The 11,992-nt window shown below is 36.8% G+C and overlaps 1 protein-coding gene across 1 annotated transcript; it reads left to right on the forward strand.

Annotated features, from left to right (window-relative positions):
* Positions 1 to 379: 379 nt before the first annotated feature.
* LOC133688741 (pre-mRNA-splicing factor RSE1) lies at positions 380 to 11,541 on the forward strand. The gene is made up of 15 exons (XM_062108341.1): positions 380 to 788; positions 1,040 to 1,174; positions 1,277 to 1,356; positions 1,445 to 1,528; positions 2,692 to 2,779; positions 2,914 to 3,074; positions 3,234 to 5,232; positions 6,299 to 6,615; positions 6,876 to 7,191; positions 7,284 to 7,436; positions 7,627 to 7,768; positions 7,878 to 7,954; positions 8,646 to 8,785; positions 10,076 to 10,184; positions 10,698 to 11,541. The coding sequence occupies exons 1-15, from the start codon at positions 597 to 599 to the stop codon at positions 10,896 to 10,898; spliced, it is 4,194 nt and encodes a 1,397-aa protein (XP_061964325.1). The 5' UTR covers positions 380 to 596; the 3' UTR covers positions 10,899 to 11,541.
* Positions 11,542 to 11,992: the final 451 nt, after the last annotated feature.

Consider the following 11,992-nt stretch of genomic DNA (forward strand, 5'->3'; position numbering starts at 1 on the left):
GTTTATGAGTATGGTAACAATGATTTTTTAAAATGCTTTTCGCTCAGAAATATATAAAAATAATATATTTTTTATATTTTAAAATTTATTTTTTATATCAGTACATTAAAATAATCTAAAAATATAAAAAAATTAATTTTAAACAAATAATTTTTTGATTTTTTGCAAAGTTCTCTTTAGGCCGCCCTCCTAGATGCCGGAAAACAATTTTATATTTTTAAAAAATATAAATAAATAAATTAAAAAAGACTATTGATAGATGGGAAAAGTTATAAACGGATTAAATACATAATATTCTGAAACTTTTTAAGGTGTAATTATTATTAGCAGCTAGTTTCAGGGACTAAATTGCAATTAACTCTTAAAAAAAAACCAAGTGAAAGAAAACCCCCGTCTCTGGTCTATCCCTCTCTTCGTTGTATTTTGTACACCTGTTAACTGTGATGGTCCTCCTGAAACACAACGCTCCAAATCCAACCACCAACATTACTACATCTCTCTAGAAACCAGGAGGATCAGGGGATGCTCAATTCCACTTTCTGGCGAATCAAACCCTAGCTTTCAAGTAAACCGAAAAAAGGAGACCACAAAAATAAATGGCAGTATCAGAGGAAGAGTGCTCTAATGCAAAGGTCAGATCATCATCATCACCATCTTCTTCTTCATCCTCTGCGCCATCTAACGGCGTTCACTACTTAGCTAAATCCGTTCTGAGAGGCAGCGCTGTTTTACACGCTATTTACGGTCACTTCCGTTCTTCGTTCTCTTACGACATCGTTTTTGGCAAGGTCAGAAACATACTTCTCTCCTTTTTACTTAATTAACGCGTTACTCCGTACTATTAACTGCTAATTAGGCACTAATTTATTCCCTTTTCTCTTAGGTTACTTGAATTTTGAATAGTCTTCTTAGCTTATCATTGCTAAGAAAACGAACTAAATTACTACTCCTATTACTGCTCAATCATGAAGGAAGTTAAATTAACGCTGCCCCTGATTCGGATTGTTTATTTTGTTGTTATGGATATTTTTTGTTGCAGGAGACGTCAATAGAGTTGGCGATAATAGGGGAAGATGGAATTGTAAAGGCAATATGTGAACAACCTTTATTTGGCACGATTAAAGATATGGCTGTTGTACCTTGGAATGACAAGTTCCATGCGCAGACTCCACGGGTCTGCTAGTCTATGAATTCTGAACTCTTTATAGGACGTCTCTTTATATGTTGTGTTACTTGAAGAGATGTTTATTTGATAAGGAATGGTCCTTTTTTTTAGGTGCTAGGAAAAGACCATTTGGTTGTTATATCTGATTCTGGGAAGCTTACATTTCTCACATTTTGCAATGAAATGCACAGGTTTTTTTCCTTTTCCTTTTTCTAAGTTCATTCATACAAATGGGAATGTTACTGAAGTAACATGATGTAGCTGTTTTCTTGTGAATAGGTTTTTTCCGTTGACACACATTCAACTTTCGAATCCTGGAAACTCAAGACATCAACTTGGAAGAATGCTAGCCGTAGATTCCAGGCAAGCAGCTTTTATCAATAGAATATTTCTTTTGTGTAGCTGTTCTCTAAGTTATGAACTTTGCCTCTTAACTCGGATAATCTTTCTTGCCTCTCAACCAGGGGAGGGTATGTAATTGAGTTTCAATTGTTTAACTCGTCAGCTACCTACATTGCCTTTGGCTTGGTCAAATTGCTAGGGATGTGGAAAGAGCAACATTGAATTTTATGCTATTTAACTTTGTATGAGCTTCATCTGCTAAATAGCATCATACTAAAGGACACAAACAATCTTTATTAAATATAGACGAGATCTTATGTTAGCGATATTAAAGGTGGGTGACAGGGAAGGTTTAGATAATTGCAACACCAACTTATTGAGTTAACCATTGCATAATGATGCAAGATTCTTCTTCTCTGTGCTACAAGAGAAGGTCTTTCCACCTTTAGCTTTCATCCTTCTTGCCCTAAGATTTTTAGCTTTTCTCCCATACAGTTTGTTCTCTTGTAATCTTTTATACATTTTATTCCAAACATGTGTTCTTACATCCTCAGTTACAAATTTGTACTTTGCCTGGTGCTCTTATAAAAACTGCTAGCTGTCTGACAATTGAAGAGGGTGCTGATTGTGCAGCTTGGTGATAGATGTTTTTTTGACGATCCCCTACCCTGGATGAAAGGCCAGCAAAACAGTTAGCTTGCTATCAGAGTTCCTGGCTAATCAGGCTCTTAGCAAGGCTCCCTTTTGAAATCAAAACAAAAATCTCTTGATTATCATTTATGTGAATTATTTAGATGTAGTTGCCTTGTTTACTGTATGATTAAGAGTGTATTTGGTACTTTACATAAGTGATGTGACTTGAGAGTATTGTTTTCTCTTCATTAATAGGAGTTTAGGTTAGGGTCAAGATGACTTTATGGTTCACAAGCCAGCAATTAGTTCTGAAAAGTCTTGCTTGTCTGAGAGAACATGTAGACATGGCTACAATCATGATACTTTTTTGAAAACCCATCAACTGATTTCCTACTGGCACTAACATTATTTGTGTTCAATTTTCCTTCTTAACCTTTTCTAGTTAAGTTCACGTGTAAGGGCATAATTCAGTTTGTATTGAAAGAAATGATTGAAAGAAGAACACGTGAATTCCCATTGAGTTCCTAACTGTTGGGCTTTTCATTTCTCAGTGGCTGTTTTGTCGCTACTAGCGCATATGAAGACCAATTGGCTTTGTTTTCCCTTTCAGCATCTGGTGGCAGTGAGATCATTGATGAGGTTGATACCTATATATTTACTCTACTTCTATTATGTTAGAAGATCAGAAGATGGAGTTATCCTATGTAGTTTATTTTGTGATAATATGAATGCAAGCACAATTATTGAAATGCTTCAATTTGCCACACTTTTAGAGAATTCTTTATCCTCCTGAAAATGAAGGGAATGCAAATGTTGCCAGAAGTATCCAGAGACCACTCACATCTGGTACCATATGGAGTATGTGCTTCATTTCGAGGGATTCTAGCCATCCAAGTAAGGAGCATAATCCTGTACTAGCCATTATTCTAAATAGGTATGACGATTTAGCATGCTTGAGCTACATTTTTGGGAAACCTGAAAGATGTTTTCTGTTATGCAGCAACTTTAGGATGAAACTTTTTCCTCTTTATCTATGTTTAGGCATTTTGCCAACGTTAATTTAAGAGAAACTGATATTTTTTTTGTTGTGCAGGAGGGGAGCGCTCCTAAATGAACTGCTGTTATTGAGATGGGACATTAGAGACCATGCTATAAGCTATATTTCACAGTTTGTTGAATCTGGACCGCTAGCGCATGACATCGTTGAAGTTCCTCATTCCAATGGATTTGCCCTTATGTTCAGGGTTGGTGATGTTCTCCTAATGGATCTTAGAGATGCTCTCCACCCACGTTGTGTCTGTAGAACAAGCTTGAATTATTTTCCCAATGCAGTGGAGGAGCAGAATTTTGTTGAAGACAGTAGAGTTACTGATTTTGATGAAGATGGTTCATTCAATGTTGCTGCACGTGCTTTATTGGAGCTTCAAGATTATGATCCCATGTGTATTGATGGTGAAGGGAGCAATGTAAAATCAACTTTGAAACATGCATGCTCTTGGAGCTGGGAGCCAGATAATGATAAAAACCCTAGGATGGTTTTTTGTGCGGACACAGGAGAATTTTTCATGATTGAGATTTCTTATGACGGGGAAGATCTTAAAGTTAATCTTTCAGATTGTCTTTACAAAGACCTATCATGTAAGACACTTTTGTGGGTTGAAGATGGATTCCTGGCAGCTCTTGTGGAGATGGGAGATGGGATTGTCCTGAAAATGGAAAATGAAAGCCTACAATATATAAGTCCTATTCAAAATGTTGCACCCATCTTGGATATGTCCATTGTGGATTATCATGATGAGGAGCGTGATCAAATGTTTGCCTGCTGTGGGGTCGCACCTGAGGGGTCATTAAGGATTATTAGAAGTGGTATCATTGTTGAAAAGCTACTGAAGACTGCCCCTATATATCAAGGCATTACTGGGACCTGGACTGTTGGAATGAAAGTAGCTGATTTGCATCATTCTTTTCTTGTTCTATCATTTGTTGAAGAGACTAGGGTACTCTCAGTTGGATTAAGTTTTACTGATGTGACGGATTTGGTTGGTTTTCAGCCTGATGTCTGTACTCTGGCATGTGGTCTGGTAGGTGATGGGTTGCTGGTCCAAATTCATCAAACTGCAGTTAGACTTTGTTTGCCTACCAAGGCTGCCCATCCAGAAGGTATTCCTTTGTCTTCCCCAGTTTGCTCATCTTGGTTTCCAGCTAACATGGGTATCAATTTGGGGGCTGTTGGACATGACCTGATTGTTGTTTCTACTTCTAATCCTTGTTTCCTATATATTCTTGGGGTGAGATGTCTTTCACCATTTCATTACGAAATATTTGAAATGCAACATTTGAGATTGCTGAATGAGTTATCCTGCATCTCCATTCCTCAAAAATATTTTGAGCGAAGACGATCAAGTTTTATGAATCATGCGGTTGGTAGTTGTGCAGCTGCCCTTCCAGTTGGGGTTGACACTGGCAATACCTTTGTTATCGGGACACATAAACCTTCAGTGGAAGTTGTGTCTTTTGTGCCTGGTGATGGCCTAAGAATTATTGCTTCTGGAACAATATCATTAACAAGTTCTTTGGGAACCACTGTTAGTGGTTGCATCCCTCAAGATGTAAGGCTTGTACTGGCTGATCGGTTTTATGTTCTTTCTGGTTTAAGGAATGGAATGTTGCTTCGATTTGAATGGCCTTCTGCCTCTTCAATGTTTTCAGTGGAAATTCCCAGTCATGGATGTTCTATTGGTTCCTGTATGCTAAGTTCTGATACTGCTATATCAAATACAGCTGCAATTTCTTTAGAGCAAAAAATGCTTGCTGTTGATTCAATTGACAACACAATGGATGACCTTCCTATTAATCTGCAATTGATTGCCACCCGTCGCATTGGCATTACTCCTGTTTTCCTGGTTCCTTTGAGTGATTCTCTTGACTCAGATATGATTGCTCTCAGTGATCGGCCATGGTTATTGCACGCTGCAAGGCACAGCCTCTCTTACACTTCAATCTCCTTTCAGCCTTCAACACATGCAACACCTGTATGCTCTGTTGAATGCCCGAAGGGAATTTTATTTGTTGCAGACAACAGTCTTCATTTGGTGAGCATTCTTGCTTGTAATTATATGAGCTGTTCTGATTCTTTAGCATTATCTGTCTAAGTTACTGTTTCTTGTTTCAGCATGTTAAAAACTATATTTCATCTGCAGAGGATACAAAAGAAATATGGTGCTAAAAAGTAGCACTCATGGTGAACCACCCTAATGTGACTATTTTTATGAAGTTCCCATCCAGTTTATAAATATTTTTATTTTATTGAATGTTTTTTGTGTCCGCACAGAAATGATATGAAGAATTAGATCCAAAAGTAGAGATTTTCCTATTCCTCTTCCACGTAGTAATTAGGGCTAAGAGCTGATCATCTGTGAAATGGAAGGTTTGGCATGAAAAAAATAGCATTCCTGGGACATAAGGTTTTGGGAACCTGATGCCTGGAAATGCCATATTCCTAACCAAAAAGGTGTGGACTGCATTTCCTGAAATTGGTTGTGGGAGTATTAGGTCATGCTAGATTTCCTAGAAGTGATTTCTTTATCAAACCAATAACAGGAGCCCTTGGAATCTTAGATTTCATTTGATTTGAATTCTGCATTCCCATACCAAATGCTCCTATATGTAGCTTGTCTTCATAGGTTGGAGATCTCATGGGACTAACCCTATAGCCAAGTTGGAATTTTAGACTCTGTTGTCTTGTGCTTTGTGCAATTTCACTAAGAAAAAAAAAGAGTACTCGATGAAACTGTACCTACAGGTAGCATAATAATGTAAAATTTTGTGAGCCTCTCTGTTTATTACATTATTTTGATGTCATTAGAGTTTCTAGGTGGCTCCTCTTTCTGACTTATCACAATAAGTGGTAAAAAACTGAAATAGTGGTCCTTTGAATTTTATTTTAGCAAGGATCTCTTTCTTTTTGTAGTTCTTGAATGTTTTGTCTCGAAGATGGATATACAGGCCCTAAACCTAGTTCTTGAATTTTATATTAGCAAGGGTCTCTTTCTTTTTGTAGTTCTTGAATGTTTTGTCTCAAAGTTGGATATACAGGTCCTAAACCTAGTCTCCCAGGGTCAAACTAATGCATATGATCTTTGATTCATGACGCTTCAGGTGGAAATGGTGCATAGCACGAGGCTTAATGTGCAGAAGTTTCATCTTGGAGGCACTCCACGGAAGGTCCAGTACCATAGTGAAAGCAAGTTGTTACTTGTTATGAGGACTGAACTAAGCAATGACAATGATACATGTTCATCTGATATATGTTGTGTTGACCCCCTGAGTGGTTCAACTGTGTCATCATTTAAACTTGAACGTGGAGAAACAGGAAAATCCATGGAGCTGGTGAAGATTGGAAATGAACAGGTTCTGGTAATTGGAACCAGTCTGTCTTCTGGCCCAGCTATTATGCCTAGTGGTGAAGCCGAAAGGTATATCATATCATCTGTCTTGTGCCTATTATTTTACTTTATTGTTGTTTTTTAAAATTGAAGGATTAAGCAATACTAATGACTTTGCTAGAACGCGAGGCTTGTCACCCAATGATGTGATGTCTACAAGTTTCTTTTGGATCAAAATACAAGTTTTAATGATCTCAAAAATAAATTTGATTGGTTTTGAAAGACCTAACAATTTTACTTGGAAGTCATCCCATTCAATGTCATTTCATATCTGGGCATTTTTTCTGCAGTACCAAGGGCCGAGTAATAGTCCTCTGCCTAGAAAACTTGCAAAATTCAGATAGTGGCTCAATGACATTCTGCTCAAAGGCAGGGTCATCTTCTCAACGAACATCACCATTTCGTGAAATTGTTGGTTATGCTGCTGAGCAGCTATCAAGCAGTAGTCTTTGCAGTAGCCCAGATGATACTAGCTGCGATGGAGTCAAACTTGAAGAAACTGAAACATGGCAGTTGCGATTTGTTTCTGCCACAACATTGCCTGGAATGGTGCTTGCGATTTGTACATATCTTGACCGTTTTTTCTTGGCTTCTGCTGGTAATTCTGTAAGTAGTAAAGTCCCCTGTTTTAAAGAGGTTGGTGTGGTATGGTTTATTTGTTGCTGTTGCTGATAAAGTTGGTCTTCCTTTTTTCTCAGTTTTATGTATGTGGTTTCGCAAATGATAATAAAAGAGTGAAAAAGTTTGCTGTTGGAAGGACACGTTTTATGATAATGTCCTTGACTGCATATCACACCAGAATTGCTGTTGGTGATTGCCGCGATGGTATCCTTTTCTATGCTTATCATGTGGTATGTGATATCGTTTTCAGGCAATTCCAGGCTAGACAGAGCCTGGTTTTTCATCTTATTTGCTTTTAATTTCCCTTTTATTTATTGGAAGCCTTTTCTTTTTGCAATTTCCCTCTGGAATAACAGGAGTATGAGCTGTTGCTTCTATGCTTGTTCTGAACTTGTGTCACTGCTCTTTCTATCATGCCAGGAGTCCAAAAAACTGGAGCAACTTTATTGTGACCCGTCTCAGAGATTAGTTGCTGGCTGTGTCCTTATGGATGTTGATACAGCAGTGGTTTCAGATCGGAAGGGAAGCATTGCTGTGTTGTCACGTTCTGATCGATTTGAGTGTATGTACTATGTCAACTCCTCTGCGATTACAAGCAACTGGCTGTTTTACTACCAATATTTTCTGTTTTCTTATTGGATGTATCAATATAAAGCCTCTCTCTGTCCTAGGTACTGGAAGTCCAGAATGCAACTTGACATTGAATTGTGCTTATTATATGGGTGAGATAGCAATGAGCATCAGGAAGGTAGTTCTTTCTGTCACTGTAACTGTTATACCAAGGTACATGGTAATATGAACATTGTTTTGTCAAGTCCTGATAGTTTTCCAAAGCTAGAGGATATGATTGTTCATCTGGTAAGTGTTTGAAGGATATTATCCTCAGTATTGTCATTGAAATTACAAGGCACGATGATTTGATAATTCTGGACAAGCACATAGCAGAAAAGGGAAAGGATATGTATGTTGCTCAAGTGCCAACACATGCTTGATATTTATAATCAGGCATTGTAGCTAAATGTCTGATGTCTTTTGTTTATTTGGTATCATGCTATGTCAAAATCATGTAAGGATTTTAGTGTGTGGAAGAAAGAAACCCATTGCAGCAAGGGAGTGTGCTGAAACTGAACCTTAGAAGTGAGAGTGACGCCTCCATCATCAAATGAACTGGGGGATGGTGGTTTGGGGTGGTTTTGGATGTTTGTGTTCTTCAATAGGATATAAGGAATTTTTGTATTTCTAGTAGGCTTTATTCTTTTTTCCCTCGCACCTTTTCTTTAGTGGATGAATTCTACAGAAATGCTTTGAGGTGGTTAGTGTCTTCGTATATTTTTAGACAATTAATTACTGCCACTGGGGTTTGGGTGGTTGTTTAGCAAACTGATTGATTCTTATCACTATTTCCTCATTTAATCTTTGTCAAATTATGTTTCTTGTAGGGATCATTTACATATAAACTCCCTGCTGATGATATATTAACGGGGTGTGATGGTGTTATTACAAAGATGGATGCATCTAACAATACTATCGTGGCCAGCACACTCTTAGGAAGCATAATAGTTTTTATTCCTCTATCAAGGTATGTTTTTTTTATTTTATTTTATTTTATTGTGGGGGGGTGCCTGCTAAAGGCGTGAGGTTGCATAGGAGTCTCTTTTTAAATGTATTGATTTTCTATACTAAGTGGGACAAATATGCACTACACACATAACAGACACTTGAGGTTCAATTTAAAGATGCTTTCCTCTTTTGAAATTTTCTCCAACTGCTGATGCTGTGAAGATAAAGTAGTAACATAATGGCAGATGTAGTGTCCCAAGGAAATTGAATTGGAAGGTCTCCTATGCACGTGAGGATCCACAATCTAGAAATTGTTTGTGGCTGCAACCAAAAAGAGAAGGTGAAAGAACCACCTAAGGAATTGGGGTATTCTGATTTACCTTGCGTTATAGTTTCCCCTCACCATATGACAGATTAATTGCTGAAAGAAGGATAGATGTTAAATGAGTGATGAGAAATCCAATAGTGTTCCTTTGCAAGTTTAATGCTCAACAACCGTAATACATATTGGAAACCGCTTCTGTGAGTCTATTTCTTAGTTCTGTAATTTCTCACTGAACATAAATGCTAGGATAGTAAATGAGAAGATAAATGTATAAATCAACCTACGAATATTGTTATTCTGTCTTGAGATGGTTTAGGGAAAACTCAAAATGCTCCTGTTACTATGTGTTAAAATGAACTATATTTACTAAGATTGAACATACTAGGATTTCAACAATTTAGCACTGTGAGACAAGGATATTTTAGGTTGAGAAATTATATAGTAAATATGAGGTCTTTCTCTCCTGAAAAAGGTGTTTTGTTTGGATATTTTAGGTTGAGAAATTATATGTTAAATATGAGGTCTTTCTCTCCTGAAAAAAGGTGTTTTGTTTGGATCCTCATGCATAGCGTTTGAATTTGACCTTCTGAAACATGTGCTTTTAGTACGAAGTCTAGCCTCACACATTCAGATATTTTTTTGGGTACAAGTTTGAGACTATAGTTGGATGGGACTTGAAATGCCAACATCAGTTCCCTACGTAATCTCATCCTTCTTTAGGTCTTTACCTACTAGTTGCTGTAAACAAGTCTTAAAATTGCAATTGTGAACTTAAACAAAAGTTTGTGGTGACATTTTTGATTTTGCACCATGGTGTCCTTTGCTTGGTTTGATTGCTTGAATTTTATTCTCAATAAATATCTCTTCCTTTAAGGGAGGAACATGTTCGTTGGTATAGTTCTGATTTGAATATTTCATGAACAATCATGGTTTGAATGTTATTCTCAACAAATTTCTCACCTTTTGTTTTGTTTGTTAATGTAGGGAAGAATTTGAACTTCTACAAGCTGTCCAATCTAGACTTGTGGTCCATCCCTTAACTGCTCCTGTTTTAGGAAATGATCATCATGAGTTCCGAAGCCGTGAAAACCCTGTGAGTTTAAAACTAAGCATAGAGATGTGTTTGTTTTATTTGTCTTTGGAAAGTTCAAAGTTACCTGTATCTCAGTGAATGTTGATGTGCCTCATCTGTCCATCTGTTCAAGAAATATTCCAGTCTTTGAATATGTTTTGGAAAAATCTAAGTACATTAGCTCAGCTGAGTTTCTTGTTATACCATTTTTTTTTTTGTCATTAACTTTATATCATGAAAGTTGAATTGTTTGATTTGCGAAATAGTAGAATTGATGATTCCAGTAGCTCAAGTGGTCACTCTAGAAAATGAAATCACCAACAAAACTGTTTTTTGTGGGATCAAAATTGTGGTTGGTCCCGAACCCCTGTGGAGAATCTCACTTCATCATAGATCATTTCAAGATGGAAAGGTTATGGTTATTTAGAGCTTGATTCACAAATGTTCATATCACTCCTATCTGTTTGTGCTTTCCTCCTTAAACTCCCTTCTTCTTCTGCCTTGTTTCCCTCACCCTTGTATCTTGATTGACAGGTTGGAGTGCCCAAGATACTTGACGGCGACATGCTAGCTCAGTTCCTGGAGCTAACGAGTTCACAGCAAGAGGCAGTGTTATCATTACCTCTTGGACCACTAGATACAATTAAAACAAATTTAAAACCATTTTCTACCTTGCCCATATCAATTAGTCAGGTTGTGCAACTTCTTGAGCGGGTTCATTATGCCCTCAATTAAATTGCACCTCCTTCATCTCACCAATTTGAAGGTCGTGGGTGGAGGGAATAACTGCTAAAAACCAACGCACAACTGCCGGTTTCTAGTGGCTTCTATAGCCTTGCTGCACAAGTGCTGGAATGCCGATGCAAGACCTGCCGAGTCAGTAAGAAATTGAATGCTGATGCAACACTTGTCGATTACTGTGGTTGATATACGGACCTGGCTACGAGACAACTGTTAATTGAATTCCTTGGGCTCGAAGCCAATTCCGATATGCATGAAGCTTCTCGTCACCATGCTACCGCTATTCATGAGCTCATGGCAACAGCTGCACAGGTAATAAAATGTGAAATACAGGCGCCATTTTTCACGTAATTATTGTATCATCTAACCTTGAGTTATAGTAACCACTGGTATGGTTGTCTGTTCATTGTGGTGGGGAACTTTTTGATAACGCTATTAAACTTGACTCGGCAAGTCAATTTAGTGACCTAGTGACATGGTTTATGGGTTTTTTTTTTTTTTAATGTAGGTTGAGTCTTAAATTAAATCATGGGAATTGATTTGATGTGATATAGTTGATTTAGCAGGTACATGACTCGGTTCTTGGTTAAAATTCAGTTTGATTCTTTAAAAGAAATATAAGACGGTGTCATTTTAAGGGTGTTTTTTTTTTTTTTTAATATTGAATAAAGACATTGTCTTGAATGAGCTAGAGTTATCTTTGGTTAACTTATTTATTACGGGGCTGGTTAATTTATTTAATATGTGGCTTGGGTCGGCGAGAGGTAGAGGCATAACTGTATTTAATAATTTGTTTTTGAATTTTTTTTATTTAATTATATGATAATAAAAACATTCATGAAAGATAATAATTAAATTTTATTTTTTTCAGAAACATTCTTTTTATATATATATATTAATACTATTGTGAGTTGAATAAAAAGCAACAAAAAGTAACTAAAATGATTTTTGAATTGAAAATGAAAAAATCAATATCCTATGATTTTATTTATGCATTTTTTTTATTTTGATGAATTTTTTTTAATGAGAATTGTTTTTTGAATAAATAATTATTATGATGTGAAATGAAAATTCACTTGAATTAGATC

The sequence above is a fragment of the Populus nigra genome, chromosome 3, assembly GCF_951802175.1.
Source record: "Populus nigra chromosome 3, ddPopNigr1.1, whole genome shotgun sequence".
Classification (NCBI taxonomy): Eukaryota; Viridiplantae; Streptophyta; class Magnoliopsida; order Malpighiales; family Salicaceae; genus Populus; species Populus nigra.